Source organism: Chrysochloris asiatica, unplaced genomic scaffold, assembly GCF_000296735.1.
Source record: "Chrysochloris asiatica unplaced genomic scaffold, ChrAsi1.0 scaffold00077, whole genome shotgun sequence".
NCBI classification, from domain to species: Eukaryota; Metazoa; Chordata; class Mammalia; order Afrosoricida; family Chrysochloridae; genus Chrysochloris; species Chrysochloris asiatica.
In genome coordinates, this window is record NW_006408595.1 from 14,158,995 (window position 1) to 14,175,128 (window position 16,134).

A 16,134-nucleotide genomic window follows, 5' to 3' on the forward strand; every position below is an offset into this window, starting at 1 on the left:
GGCTAGGACTCTTGTGGTACAACAGTGAATAACTGCTATCAGGGCTGACTGTGAAGGTTGAAAATGTAAAGGTAGGCATTTTGTAGCAAAAGGAGGAGAATGGTTGACTTTGCAGTCCAGGAGCGGAGGTCACTGGGACCAACAATGGAGAACAGCAGAGTGCGGGACCCTACCCAGAGAAACAGAGATGCCAGGGATGGAGGCAGAGACGATGATGTGGAGAGATGGAGCGGCTGTGGACTCTAGACTCTAGAGAGGGAGAGGGGCTATTGCTGACAACCAAGGAGCAGGCTTGCGGGGATACCCTTTGGTTGGTTGATGATGCATGGAGGTGACTGTAATCATGGCAATGAAACGATATACAGCAGGATGAATGTAAAGCTAATGTTCTCCCATGTAAACTATCACATAATCTACAATAAAACATTATAAAATAAAAAAAAGTTATCCCAGAACTATGACCAGTTGAATTTTCCCTTATTCTATTGTCCTTGAAAGCATTTTTCAAGGTTTTTAAACAGTCTCAGCAATTCAGTGATTTATTTCCAATCTTACTAATATGACAGTGATAATTAAAAGGCAAGGAAAAAGGAAAGAAAAGTGCGATACTTACAGGTGATTCAAGAGAAGGTGGATTATCAGTGAGTTTTATCATGTTTTGTCTTTGTGTAGAATTGAGAAACACATCATCCCAGTGTCCTTTCTCAAGCAACTCCTTCAAAATAAATTTGGAATCATGACTATCAAAATATTCTCAAGTCAATTATGTAACAAATCTATACACTTATAGTTCAGAAAATATGGCAATATTTTCATAAAGAGAATACATTACCTTCTTAATTTTGGAAAGTTCAGTTATTGCTTGCTTATTTCCAGGTTCCAGAAGTAAAACAGTTTCAAAATCTAAAGTGAATTTTCAAAACATACAGTAGTGAGAATACTTTATAGACTTCAAGATACCTCCATTTTTATCTCACTATGTTTTACTTGGGATGATATACAACAGGTGAGCAATAACAGAGCAAACATTTACTGAATGCTCTATATGAAATCTCATGCAATGCTCACACAACCCCACTTTACAGGTAACACAACTGAGGTCTAGAGGTTCTGTAACTTATCAAAGATCACGCTGTTGACACATGACAGAGTAGCTCATCAAAGGTGAGACAGAATTAGAGTAGAAGTTAAGCTCATATAGGGTAAAGACAGAACGCAAGATAAGTGTACCCAGAAGCTCAAACCAGAAATCTAGAAGTCATTCACCTCCACATCTTTCCTGTCTCAGTAGTGTGCTGGTAAGTGTCTAGTGACTGGACCTCAGGAATAAAAAGCCTAAGTTTATAATGGTTGATTTCCACTGTGCAAATACTTCATCGATGTCTGATTTCAAGCTACCAATATGACATTACTGGGAGGTGATTTGCACAACTGGCTCTTTCAGTCTGATACAAACCAACTCCAAATATCATTGCTTATGTCTTTAAAATATATCTTAAATTCACTTACTTCTCTCTATCTTTACTACCACTCTGGCTCAAATCACATCACCTCTCACCTGCTTACTGTCATCACATTCCAGCTTGGTCCCCATACAGGCAAACCTCATTATTCCTAATCTCTCCAATACCATTCTTCACATTGTATCAAATAATAATACTCCCCTACATTTAAAAAAAGAATTGCCTTCTTGGTGTGGAGCTGTAGGTTAATGCGCTGAACTGCAAAGTCAGCGTGAACCACAAAGGAGGCAGTTCAAGCTCACCAGTCACTTTTCAGAAACCCTAAACTGTCACTATGGGTTGGAACCAACTCAACAGCACTTAACAACTCCCTTAGAATGGAGTCCTGGTGGGGCACTGCAGAATAAAGTACTGAACTGCAATGAGGTGGAACCAACTCAACAGCACTTAACAACTCCCTTAGAATGGAGTCCTGGTGTTGTGCTAAAGGTAAGCGCTAGATCACAAGGTCAGCAATTCAGACTCACCAACTGCTCCTCAGAAACCCCATATACAAGGTCGCTATGAGTCGGAACCAACTCATCAGCACTTACCAACAACTCTTAGAATAACGAGCTCTGGTGGCACACTGGGTAAGTACTCAGTTGTTAATCAAAAAAGCTGCAATTCAAACCCATCCAGATTCTCTGTGGAAGAAAAACCTGGCAATCTGTTCCCGTAAAAATTACAGTCTAGGAAACACTATGAGGCAGCAGTTCCATACTCTAATATTCTACGGGGCTACTATGAGTCAGATTGGCTGTGATCAACAGCAACTAAGAACAGTCCTTAGAACAATATTTATTGTGTAGTGAACAGTTGTTTTGCACTGTTCACATTCCTTCCTCTCCTTCTTCTGTTGTTGCAAACTGCTGTCAAGTCAGAACGGACTCATACCGACCCTGTATAGGTCTCCATCCAAGGAGCAGCTGGTGAGGTAGAATCACTTATGTATGTTTAGCAGTCTGGTGCCTACCATATAGCATTACACCAGGTCTCCTATGAACTGGGAAACTGCCCTGTGACCTCATCTTTGTGGTTCGCCAATCAAAGTTCCCCACGCCAACCACAGGATGGACATAAGACGCAGATCTGACCAATCAAGAGTTTTCCATTCTCTGGACACAATGACTGGCTCAGAAAAGGGAACACAATCATCTCAAGCCAAGTTAACCAATGACCACGATTTGATGTGAAGCAAATGGAGAGCTCTTTTCTTCCTTTGATTACTAAACCTCACAGCTATTGGTAATAACCCCCCACTACATGGAGGAGACAGAGAATAACACTGAAAACTGATAGACGTCAAGATGAAAAACAAGACACTAGAAATCCAGGAGAGTTGTGAGATCCAGGCTATCCTAAGGACGGCTCTACACCTAGCTCTCCATGATTTGGTTAAGTAAACTAATAAATTCTCCTTTGTTTAATCTACCTTGAGTGCGTTCTATCACTCCCAACCAGCAGTGGTTCCTTAATAATATAGGAAAGGGATTCAAAACGTTTATGGAAAAACTCTATTAACTTTCATTCCATTTTTCTACAAACTTTTCTGAAGGCTCCTTGTACAAAATCAACTTCAACTCATGGCAATCCCCCTTGTGTGTCAGAGTAGAACTGTGCTCCATAGGGTTTTCAATGGCTGATGTTTAAGTACCTTCCAAAGTGCCTCTGGGTAGACTTGAACCTCCAACCTTTCAGTAAGATCAGCAGGTTAGCCATTTACCATCATCAGTAAGGGCTACATCATTTGGCCGTGCCTACTTCTCAACCTTCATCTCTTATATGCCCACCAGTCTTATTATGAACAACCACACTGACTTTTTTTTAGCTCCTTAAATATATTATACTGTGTGGAACACCGTCTCCCCAACATTTATGCCCACCCGGAACTTCAGAATGTGGCCCTATTTGGAAGCTGAGTTTATGCAGATGTAACGTCAACCTGGATCAGTGTGACTCTTAAATGCAATGATGGGTGTTATTATCAGACCATGTGAAGGTGCACACACAGGAAAGAAGGCCATGTGACAACGGAGACAGAGACTGGAGGGATGCCGCTGATCAAGGAACACAAGGGTTACCAACAACCACCAGAGGAGCTAGCTAGGAAGTGGCAAAGAAAGATTCCTCCCTAGAGTTTTCAGAGAAAGCACAGTCCTGCTACACTTTGATTTTGACTTCTAGCCTGCAGAACTGTGGGAGGATAAAGGTCGGTTTTATTAACCTACCCAGGTTAGAGTAATTTGTTACAACTCTAGGAAACTAATACAAGTGCAGAGGTTTTTGGGTTTTTTTTTAACCCTCAGGTTCTCAAATCTGTGAAGGTCTGAATAAATACTACCCCTTCAGAAACCCCTTAATCTCTCATTCTAAAGTAGGAGATCCTATCCCAACATCAACAGTGGAAAGTACAGGGAAAAAAATGTTTGAAGAATGGCCAAAACCTTTCTAAATCTGTTAAGAACTCTAAATACAAAGAATCACCCCGCCACCAATCTATCAAGAACACAAAGAAAACCTCTTCAAGGTCCATCCTGACTAAACTGATGAATCATCAGGGAGAAGGAGAACTAGACAATACATAGAGGAGAAAAATGCTCAATACTTCTCATTACAAACTAAGCCAGAAGAAAACGTAGTATCTTTAAAGGACTGTAAGAAAAAAGATGCCAACCTAGAAGTCTATAGAATAAAAACATCCTTCAAAAATGAAGTTAAAATAGTTTCAAAGAAACAAAATTAAGAGAATTTGTCATCACAGACCTACAATACAGAGAATGTTAAAGGGCTTCAGACTGAAGAAAATGACACTATGTGGTAGCCCAGATCTCCATGAAGAAAAGTCTCAGAAGTGGTAAACATGGGTAATAAAATACTTTTTTTCCTTATCTTAAAAAATTATTTAAAAGACAATCAGCCTCTAGAGCAAAAATAATTACAGTGCATTATTATGTTCTTTATAACATATATAGAAGTAAAACGTATGAAAACAGCACTAAGGGCTGGTAGGGGATCATGGAAAACCAGAGAAGGAATAAACAAGTAAAATCAAAACCAAATAGGGACAACACTACAGATCTTACATTATTCCTTAGCTGCTGACACCCTTTCTTTTCCTTTCATTTTTATCTTTTTGTTACTTGTCTTTTTTGACCCTTCTTACATAAACTCAAATTTTTTATTAACACAACTGGCAGTTACCCAGACTGCACTGTGCACTATTAAAATGAAAGCTAATCAGCTCCTCAGGGAAGTGTCACTCCTTCAAATCTGCAAACCTATTCAAAATCTGAATTGTACTCTAAGTCCTGTACCCTTGAACCATGGGAAAGCTATGCATTCTCTGCTTCTGTAACATGAAGTCTCATCAGGATTAGTGAGTGGCAAGGTTTTACGAAGTCTTACCTTGTCTGGCTTCACTTAGCTTTCCCAAAAAAGTTCTCGCAGTTCCTCGTCTTGCAAAAGCTTTAGAATATGAGCCATCTAATAAAATAGCTTGTGTGCAGTCTTTTTCAGCTTCTTCATATCTATTGAACGTAGAATTACCAAATAGATGAAAATGAAGCTTCAAATACACTGAGCTTCTAATTTAAAATACAAATCATTTTACTAACTATCTCCCAAATCTTTGAGGGGAAGGACTGTTTTTAAATTTTCATTATCATCAAAACTTTGAGTTATCTGGTAAAAAAAAGGGGGAAAGGTACCAGGTTACAGGACAGTCAGGAAGAGAGTCTGCTGAAAGGACAGAAAATGAGGATAAAATATGAGTTGTTGCTGAGTGCTGTCAAGTCCGTTTCAAATCACAGCTACCCTGAATAGGGTTTCCAACACTTGAAATCTGTGTGGGAGCAGACAGCCTCCTCTTTCTCCCACGGAGCAGCTAGTGGACTCAAACTTCCAACCTTATGGCTTACAGTTGAGTGCTTATTCTATGGAGCAACTGTGTTTCCCAATGTATGAATACAGCAGAGAAATGAATACTACTACTGGCAGCCCAGCTCCATTTAAACCTCCAATATGCAGACACACCTAGTAAACAGTTGTAACTTGCAATAATTTTCAATTAAAACTTCCTAACCTTTTGTGGCTCTGTAGGATAAGCACTTAACTGCAAGGTCGATTTGAACTGCAAGGTCAGTAGCTCACACTCACCAGCTACTTCTCAGAAACCCTACACAGGGTCACTATGACTTGGAACCAATTCAATGACATTAAACAAAAACAACAACCTTTACTCATACTAGACATTACCTAAGAATGAAAAGTTAGTATGTATGTGATAGGAGGCTTTGGGTGGCAGAAATGGTTAAGTGCTAGACTAATAACCAAATAGTTGGCGATTCAAATCTACCTAAAGATACCTTAGAAGTAAGACCTGGCAAACGAAAGGTCACAGCCTCGAAAACCCTACGAAGCAGTTATAATCTACGTACCTAGGTTCTCTGGGAGCCAAAAGCAACTCAACCACTAACTTATGACCAGTAGCATACCATAAAACATTATCCTAAACTTCCCTCAGCCATGTAGTCAGCAGTCATTCAGACAGTCTGGACACTGCTCTACAGCAAAGGAGAAAAGCTAAAACTAATGCAATAACAACCTGAGACCCTCCCATACACTCAAATATCCTGATTGAATTATGATTAATTTGTTAGGATTGAAATGGTATTGTATGTATAAAAAAATTCTTCTCTAGGGATTAAACTATAATGTCTACAAGTTGCTTTAAAACAATTCAGGAGGGGAAAAAAAAGCAAAACCAATTATGACAAAAAATGTTAAGTCTTATTAAAACTAGATACAAAGGGACTTCAAAAAGCTCCTGGAAAAATGGAGTTAAAAGATACTGAAATTTTTCCACACATTTTTTGAAGACCCCTCAGACATAGGGTTTACTACATAACTTGGATTACATTCTCCTCAGTGTCAAAATGAATGAATGTCTTCCTATCCTGAAAACAATTCTCATACAAAATCAAAATTTCTTTTGAACTTAGTCATCCTGAAATTTTTAAATTCCTTTTTCAGTTAAGAGATAAAGAATATTCTGTGTATGTGTGTATTATGCTTACGTCCTTGCCAATGTGTTTTCTACTTGGGTGATGAGATAATGTTCCAATTCAAAATATGTGCACGACCTCCACAAGTTCAGGATAAAGTCACACTCCTGTGCAGAGCCAAATGTCAGGGTCATGTCTGACTCTCCAGCCCCCTATCTGCCACTGACCCATGAATAACAACTGTATATAACATAGGCCACCTGGCGAAGGACGAGGCAGTATTTCGTTCTATTATACACAGGGTTACTATGAGTCAGAAATCAAACTGATGGCACCTAACATGTTGTACTTACTAGTTTAAACTCGGTTAAATACACAACCAAAATTTATTTCTATGACAGGAATTCTTAACCTGGGGCCACTCAGGGAATCAAAAATTTGAGTGAGGAAAAATTCCTTTTCACTAGCTTTCAAATGAAATTTAGATTTTCTTTCTATTATAATCATAGTAGTTAAAGCAATTACCTATGATTTCGTTACAATTCAAAGCACAACTATTTCTACATCATATTGCAGTTGCTGCAGAGAACTCAAAATCCTGCTGAAGCTTGTCACAATTTTGGAATTACAGTAGTAATTTAACTTGCTGCTTAGGAGCAGGTTCTTGCAGCATCCCTATTGACAATGGTCCTACAATGAGGCTGGCCAACTGCAGGGCAACTCTACCCTAGAAGTTATTCACATGCTGTCACATCAGAAACTGAGCCATCTACGTGGCTTTCAGAGATCACCTACCCTCAGTCTCCTGTGAGAAGAGACGTGTCCAAGATCTCCCACAGGCTAGTGCCTTTGTTTAAGTCTTCACATTAATATGCCTTTAAGGAGCTCTGGTAGCGCAGTGGTTATGAATCGGGCTGCTAACCTTAGGGTCAGCAGTTCAAAACTACCAGTTGTTTCGCAAGAGAAAAATGAGGTTTTCTGCTCTCGTAAAGATTTACAGCCTTGAAAACGCTGTACAGGGGTCGCAATAAGTCAGAACCTACACCACAGCACATAACAACAATTAATATGTCTTTAATTTTTTAACTTTAATTTTTCCTGTTTTTCAAATGTTTTATTTTGTAGTATGTCAATAAAAATTTATTAATAAAAAGCACATTAAAAAAGTACATAAAATACCATTTTATAATTTTAGTACTTCTTTGTAATCCTAGATATTTGTATTGCTGTGCTCTGCCTCCTAGAGACCCTGTAGAGGGTTTCTGAGGAACAACTAACTGTTGGGACTGAACCACCAACTTTGCAGTTATCAGTCCAGAACTTATCCTACAGTGCCACACCAGGACCCCAGAGACATAACATGCATATAAAAACATAATTCTGAGCCACAGGCTTCACCACACCTAATTAATCAGCAGGAGTTTCTCCTGTTTTGTTGGGTTTTCTTTTTTATTCTAGCACTAGTGTGTACCATATTATTATAAGATACAAAAAGGATAAGACAGTTTCTGCCAAGAGACATGAACTTACTAATTATCCAACTTAAAACCCGAGTGCAATAAAAAGCAGCTAGTTACTATCACAAGACCAAGTTTTCTTCATACATTAAATCAAACAATTTCAATTACAATATTGTTGCTGTTGTTAAGTGCCCTCAAGTCAATTCTGACCTATAGCGACTCTGTACCAGGTTTCTAAGGAGTGACTGGTGAGATTGAACACCGACCCTGTGGTTTAAACGACCTTGCAGTCCAGCACATTAGCCCACAGCACCACACCAGGACATAAACGTTTTCTTTTATTACAGACATAAAACCTGGGTAAGATTCTGCTTAAAGGCTACTAAGGCTGAAGTATTTTAACATATATAAAACAATTGAGAAGAATGCTAAATTGTGTGATACCAGACTATTAATAATGGGGAAAAAACTAATGAAAGCTAACATTATCAAATATATACTATGTGCTTAGATGCACACACACAGTATTATTCAAGCTTAATTTAATCCTTAAGAGGATGTAAATAAATAAAAATGCAATTTACTGTTTAGCTAATATGTTAATTTCTTGTAAATTTTATTTTCATCCAGAAAAGCAGTAAAATGCAACCAATACATACTTCTGAATCTTCAAATAGGCCATTGCTCTGTTAGCTGGAAGAAGGGCATTAGTGCCATCTGCTGCCATCCCTTGAGTATAACATTCAATTGCTCTTTCATATTTCCCCTCTTTGAAAAATCCATTCCCCTATTGTTTTGAAGAGAAATATAAAGAATCAAAAATACATAAAAAAGTTAATTTAATTAAAATCTTAAGGAAGCACTACAACATTAATCAATATTATACTGAAAATACAGGTATATTTTAATTGTTGAAAATCCAGTCCATAAGCTTTGTTTTAGTATCTATTTATTAACTGTGGCTCTGTAGAATAATCACTGGACTGTGAACCACAATGTTGGCAGTTCTAGCTCACCAGCTGCTCCTTGGGAGAAGATGAGGCTTTTTGCTCTAGCAAAGATTAATAGCCTCGGAAACCCTATTCAGGGTCACTATGAGTCAAAACCAACTTGATGGCACTTAACAACAACATTGTAGATTAACTATTTTCTTTAACTGTGCTGCTCTTCCCAGTACAAAAAGAAAAAAAATACACATTTTCAGCACCAACCATTATTCTACTAATTAATTATTAAACAAAGCTTCAATTTTAAAAATTCACTTTAATATATATAGGCCTCAATATTATACGGTCTTTAGTTTTTTCATAAGCCATACAAATTTTATAAGGAGCTCTGGTAGCATAGTGGTTACGAATAGGGTTGCAAACCACAAGGTCAGCAGTTCATAACTACCAGCTTGCTCCACAGGAGAAAGATAAGGCTTTCTGCTCCCGTAAAGATTTACAGCCTCGGAAACACTGTACAGGGTCGCTATGAGTCGGAACCAACTTCACGACACATAACAACATACAAATTTTATAATGTAAATAATTTGTGTGAAAGAACACAAAACCAGACCAACAGAACCTACCCTTTAGTAACACTAATGTGCATCAACAGAGAGTACATTAAACTGTACTGGGATGTGCACACTACATTTCACTGTAACATGTATGGCTCATTTATGGTCAGAGTCAGCTATATCACAGAAATCACTCCACAAGTATTTATTAGGAAATTCTGTGTGACCATATGAAGAGCTATAAATGTATTAAAACTGAATCCCCCCAGCTGAGAATTTGTACGGGAACAGCAATCAGAAATGGTCCAATATGAATTAAGGAAAACAATAAATTAAAACTCAGAATGAACACTTATGCTAGTTTTATAACTAGTGACAAGTAAATATATTATGAAAACAACCATGTTCCCTAAATTTAAATACTCCTATAATCAAGTCTTTACAATTTTACATTTATCAGTCACTCGAATTTTGACTTAGTAAGTTCCAAAGATTTTAGTGTATTCAACATCCAGTTTTTACATAACTAAAGACTCAAGAAGAAGAATTTTATAATACAAGAGAAGGCAGAAACTTAGCATACAAGAAAATAAGAGTAAACATGCAACAAAATATATAGACTGTATGTTGGAATTCCTCTGAATTACCAGATCTTTCTGTGAAATAGCCTGCTGCTTCTGTTGTTGTTCAGTTTGTATTTTCTCTCTTTCAGTTGGCTTGCTTGCTGCGTCTCTTTCCTTTGGATATGAGCTTTCTTTGGATGACAAAGCCTAGGAGACAGTGGTCAGTTAAAAGAGGGCAAGTAACTCAAGATCCATGCATACTTAATTTTGAAATAAAAAATGAGTCAAATACATTAGAATTTCTGTCACATTTCAAATAATAACATTTTTTTTACTCATCCGAAGTCTTTATACTTATTACTATAAAAAATAAAAACGAAGTATATAATAAATTTAATGTATGTCTTATTTCAACTAAGTTACATCCGCTACAGGTAGCTGTTCATCTATTTATTTTTTTAAAAATATGAGAATTAGGGTTCTAGTTCACCGACGCATTGGGTTTTATTTAAAATGTGTTTTAACATGTCTCTGTAATCAGTGGATGGCTGCAGACTAGTTTTCTCAGTAATACACTTGTCTCAGTCTCACTAGGATACCTTCAAAAAAAAAAAGATCCAATTAAAATAGTGGCTTCCAAGGAAATCTGTTTAGCCAGTTAAATTCAAGGCAGAAAGATCAGCTCAAAAGGTCATGGCAACTGTTTTCTGGGATTCCAAAGAGATCATCTTAAAAGATTTTCTAAAAGACACAGGGTGACTCTGAGAACTTATTATGAAAAAGTGCTAAGGAAACTTAAGAAGAAGGCCAGGAGAGTTAGCCTGATGAATTTTTCCCATCATAACAATGTACGTGCACATTCTTCAAGGATATCAAGAGTGTCCTGTTAAGAATTTCATTGGGAAACCTTATCCCATCTCCTGCAGCCCTGATCTTGTCCAGTCAGACTTCTTTTTGTTCCCCAAACTCAAAGAACATTTAAAAGCTACATGATTTGAAGATGTCAAAACTGCTGTTTTGATGTGATATAAATCGAAGAATGCACAATTCTTTAAGGAAAGGTTACAGAGATGGAAACTGCCTTCAGAAACGTATAGACCTAGATGGAAGATATGTTGAAAAACAATGGCTTTTAATGATCTGGTAGCAATACTTTTTAACTTACCCTGATATTTACACAGGCCAGGCACATATAAATAAGACCACATGACTCAATTTCTCAAAGCATAATCATAGTCACTATTTAATAGAATCCTGGTGTGGTACTGTGAGATAAGCACTGGGCTGCTAACCACATATTAATTGGAAACCCTATCCAGGGACACTGTCAGTCAAAACCGACTTGACAGCACTCAACAACAGATTTGATCTAACACGAAATGCAAAAATATACAAGATAATAAAGTTCACAATTATAATCAACTTGAGAGCTTTACAAACAAATTTTGTGTGCAATGGCGGTGGTGGTGATGTGCCATGGAGTCAGTTCCAACTCACAGTGATTCTGCATAGTGTTTTCGAGGCTATAATCTTTACAGGGGCAGAATGCCTCTTCTTTCTCCTGCGGAACAGGTGGTAGTTTTAAACTGCTGACCTTGAAGTTAGCAGCCCGACTTGTAACCACTACACTACCAGAGTTCCTCTGATGATATTTAAAAGCAGATTTTCCCAAGTCAAGTCATTGTCACTTTTTCCAATGCCTTGATAGACAGCAAAGGAATGATGGCCCTGATTCAAACGCAAGGAAAAAGGAATATATAACTTGCTCAGTTTTATGTAAAGCTAATTGTGTGGCGCTGTGGGTTAATCTGCTGGGCTGCAAAGTCATTTGAATAAAAGGGTCGGCGGTTCAAGCTCACCAGCTGCTCCTCAGAAACGCTATACAGGGTTGCTATGGGTCAGAACCAACTCAATGGCACTTAACAACAACAATTTTACATTTAAACAATTACTATGTTGTCATTGGTAAAACATTACTATATAGACGGAGCAACTTTAAAACCACAAAATCAAAAATATTTACAAAAGTTTAGTAGAGGAATCAGAGCACAAACCAAAAATGAAAATAACCAATGTGAAAAAGGAAAATTATTTCATCTGGGAAAAAGCACAGAGCAATAGTTCTAAAGGTCTCAGAGCACTTTTTAAGATAATTATCAGTTGAAGATCTTTATCATTACACTATCTCTAGCTTGCAAATACAGTTCATAAAACGCTACAGTACAAAGAATTCAAATCAGAAAATCTCTGTTAATATATGGTAATCCAAAATATAAAGTCTATGTAAAAAACTTTACTTCCTCAAATTGAAGTTATACGTAATGCATTGAATAGTTTACCTGATTAATTTTCTTGAGTTCACTTGTGGCTTCAAAGTTACTTGGTTCCAATTCTAATACTTTTTCATAATCTGAGTAAATTAAAATATGAAGAATCTTAGAAAGATATTTGATATTTAAACACATATAAAACAACAATCTTCTAAATGTGACAAACAGGCAAACTGTCCTACAGCAAAATGAAGGGGGTACTAAGAAATACTAATATTAGGCTACTACTGGACTTTTAGCCCCAAGAATTATACTTGGTATCCTAACTTGTACACAATAAAAACCAAGAAGTAACAGAATCCTATCATCTATCAGCTTTATTCACATTTTGTGATTTCTACTATATAAACCTGTCTTCCAGAATAATAAAAGGCTTAGAATTTACAAATAAAAACATGTATTACCTTTAGCCTTACAACAAACAACAGATGCATTAAACCCTACTTTACAAAACAGCAACTGAAAATCAGAGGAGTTACCAAAAAAAAAAAACTTCCTCTGGTTGCAAAGCTAGAATTTGATGCAATATTTAAATTTGAACCAAAGTCTGGTGGCAAAAGGTCTGAATGATTCTTGCTAAAACATCAAAATGCACTTTAAATTGCAAATTGTGCTTTGCTCAAATACTGATAAGCTCTCTGAAGGTAGTAACTGTGTTTAAGTAATATATTTTGTACAGTGTCTGATAAATTAAACTGTTATGAGAATTTTTCAGATAATAACGACCTTGAAAATACTAATACCTTGTTTAGCATCTTCTAATTTCTGCAAAGCAAATCGAGCAGCCCCTCGTCTGGCATAAGCCTTTGTGTAACTCCTATTCAAGGCAATTGCTAAATTACAATCGGATTCAGCAACAGCAAATCTGCAATTTAAAATACAGTTAATAGAAAAATCATTCATTAAACCAAAATTTGTTTCTGAAATCACTGAGAGTTCTCAAGTGAAGGCAAGTTTACACCTTCTTTTATTTAGTTAAACCAAATAAAAGCAATCATTTGTACTTAGGGGTGAAGATGTAGTAAACCTAATATTTTGCAGTATTCTCAAAACAAAAAACAGTTGCTGTCAAATGCATTCTAATTTTTTTAATTTTTGTTGACTCCATGTGTTTCAGAGTAGAACCCAATTCTTACTTCTATATCAAAGTTAACTTTATTCCTTTTTTTTTTTTTTTTTTTTAATTAATAGGCTCTATTTATTTTTATTGAGGCCTGGTGTGGCACCATAGGAGAAGGCACTGGAGTACAAGGTTGGCTTGGACTGCAAAGCCAGTGGTTCAAATCCACCAGTCACTCCTCAGAAACTCTATACAGGTGACTATAAGTCAGAACCAACTTAACAGAGCTTAACAACAGCAACTTATTTTTAGAACAGTTTTAGATTTACAGTAAAATCCTAGAGTTGGCATAGTAAATCCCAATTAAAACTGCTTCTGTTACTAGCCTGTATTTGAGTATGGTACATTGTTTATAATGAACCAATGTTGACCAGTACCTATAGTTAAGAATTTACATTAGGATTCACTCTGTTATACAGTTCTGTGGGGTTTGACAAGGGTACAATGTCATGTGTCCATACCAAAAGCAGTGTCATACAGAATAGTTCCACCACCCTAAAAACACCCTGAGTTCTTTTCATCCTTCCCTCTGGTGCCTGCCCCTCTGGCTACCACAGGTCTTTTACTCTATGCAGATTTGCCTTTTCCAGAACAACGTATCACTCAAATCTTGAGTCTTTCTTTCAGACAGGCTTCTTTCATTTAAGGTGCCCTGGTGATGCTGTGGGTTAAGCACTAGTCTACTAACCACAAGGTCAGTTGTTCAAACCTACCAGTTGCTCCTCAGAAAAAAACATAAATTCCCTGAGGATACACACGATGTGCATCTTTTGTTTGTGTGCATCTTTTCATACACTTTTTTTTGCCATCTGTTGTATTTTGTTTGGTGAGGTGCCTGTGCAAATCTTATGTCCATTTTTCAATTGGGTTATTTGTTTTCTTACTGTTGAGTTTTAAGTCTTTGTCTATATGTTGAATACAAGTCTTTGTCTAATGCACTCTCCATGCATTTTTCCCAATCTTGTATATCTTGATCTTTTGTAGAGCTGTTGTTGTTGTTAAGTGCTATCAAGTAGATTCTGACTCATAGAGACCCTGCATAGGGTTTCCCAGGAGCAGCTGGTAGGTTGGAACTGCCAACCTCAGGATTCACAGTCCACTGTTGATCAAGTTTTTAATTATAATGAAGGCAAAATTATCAATTTTTTCCTAGATGAATCATTGCCAAATCCAAGATCACCTAGATTTTCTCATATGTTTCTTCTAGAAGTTTGATAGTCTTGCATTTACATTTAGATCCATGACCTATTTTGAGTTAAATTTTGTGAACGATGATAGATCTGTGTCTTAGATTCATTATTTTTGGATTTTAATGTCCAACTGTTCAAGTATCAATTGTTGAAAAGATTATCCTCAGTTCTTTGTCAAAGATCAGCTGCTTATGCTCTGTGGGTCTATTCCTGGGTTCTCTATTCTGTCCCACTTTTTTTTTTAACTGAAATTTTTACTGAGATAAATATAGATTCACAGGCAGTTTAAGAAATAATAGAGATCGTATATATTTTACCCAGTTTCCACATATGGTGACATTTACAAAACTATAGTATAATATCACAACCAAAATATTGACACTGACAAAAACCACAGATATTATTAAAATTTCTCCACTTTTTCTGCTATTTGTGTGTGTCTGTGTGTGTGCGTCTGTGCATAGTTCTGTACAATTTTATCACGTGTGTAGGTTCAAGTATCCACCACAGGGTAAAAGAGTAAAAAGTAGTTTCAATAACACTAATGGTCTAGTTCCCAAGTTTATGTGGGCTTATTCCCAAGTTTATGTGGGCTTATTTAAAATTATAGGAGCTCTGGTAGCGTAGTGGTCACAAGTCAGGCTGCTAACCTCAAGGTAAGAAGTTCGGAATTACCAACTGTTCCACGGGAGAAAGATGAGGCTTTCTGCTCCTGTTTTGATTTACAGCCTTGAAAACCCTATGCAAGGTCATTATGAGTTGGAACTGACTCCATGGCATACCACCACCATTTAAAATTATGCTTCATAACTTGCATATACAATATAAAATACTATAAAATACAATACTCTTTTGGTTTGTGTGGACAATACCATAAATTTAAAAAATCTAATAATATGCTATTGAATTGAGGTCCTGGTGGAACGCTGTAGGATAAAGCACTGGGCCACAAAGTTGGTTTGAACCACAAGATCAGCAGTTCAAACTCACCAGCCACTCCTTGATAACCCTATACATGGTTCTACGAGTAGGGGAATCAACTCCACAGCACTTAGCAACATCATTCAATATCATTTACGTATTACGAGGGGGAACACTGAGACAGGTTAGCATTGCCTACTGGGACAGAGAAGGTGCTCTGGTAGCGTAGTGGTTATGAATCAGGCTGCGAACCGCAAGGTCAGCAGTTCGAAACTACCAGCTGTTCCGCGGGAGAAAGATGAGGCATTCTGCTCCCGTAAAGATTTACAGCCTCGGAAACCCTGTACAGGGTCGCTAAGATCCACGATACACAGCCACCACCACTGGGACAGCGGTAAATAGTGATGCATACTCAACCTTGGAACAACAGGGCCTTGGGATACAGGTATCTAGGTATAGCTTGAAGAGGGTAAATAATACTAAAATCCTTGACTGCCTTATGAATATTAGTTTCCCTTGCCTACTATTGTAAAATAGA

The 16,134-nt window shown here is 37.1% G+C and overlaps 1 protein-coding gene across 2 annotated transcripts in view; it reads right to left on the minus strand.

Moving 5' to 3' along the window:
- The window catches only part of RPAP3 (RNA polymerase II associated protein 3), a 54,234-nt gene that overhangs the window by 13,805 nt on the left and 24,295 nt on the right, over nt 1-16,134 (minus strand). The window contains exons 5-11 of one of the 2 annotated variants that reach the window (XM_006865328.1): nt 13,109-13,230; nt 12,375-12,445; nt 10,120-10,242; nt 8,628-8,755; nt 4,911-5,032; nt 833-903; nt 614-715 (exon numbers count right to left, since the gene is read on the minus strand). In XM_006865328.1, the coding sequence (XP_006865390.1) occupies nt 614-715; nt 833-903; nt 4,911-5,032; nt 8,628-8,755; nt 10,120-10,242; nt 12,375-12,445; nt 13,109-13,230 (739 nt within the window). The remainder of the gene's footprint in view (nt 1-613; nt 716-832; nt 904-4,910; nt 5,033-8,627; nt 8,756-10,119; nt 10,243-12,374; nt 12,446-13,108; nt 13,231-16,134) is intronic. The other variant, XM_006865329.1, reaches the window with a different exon arrangement.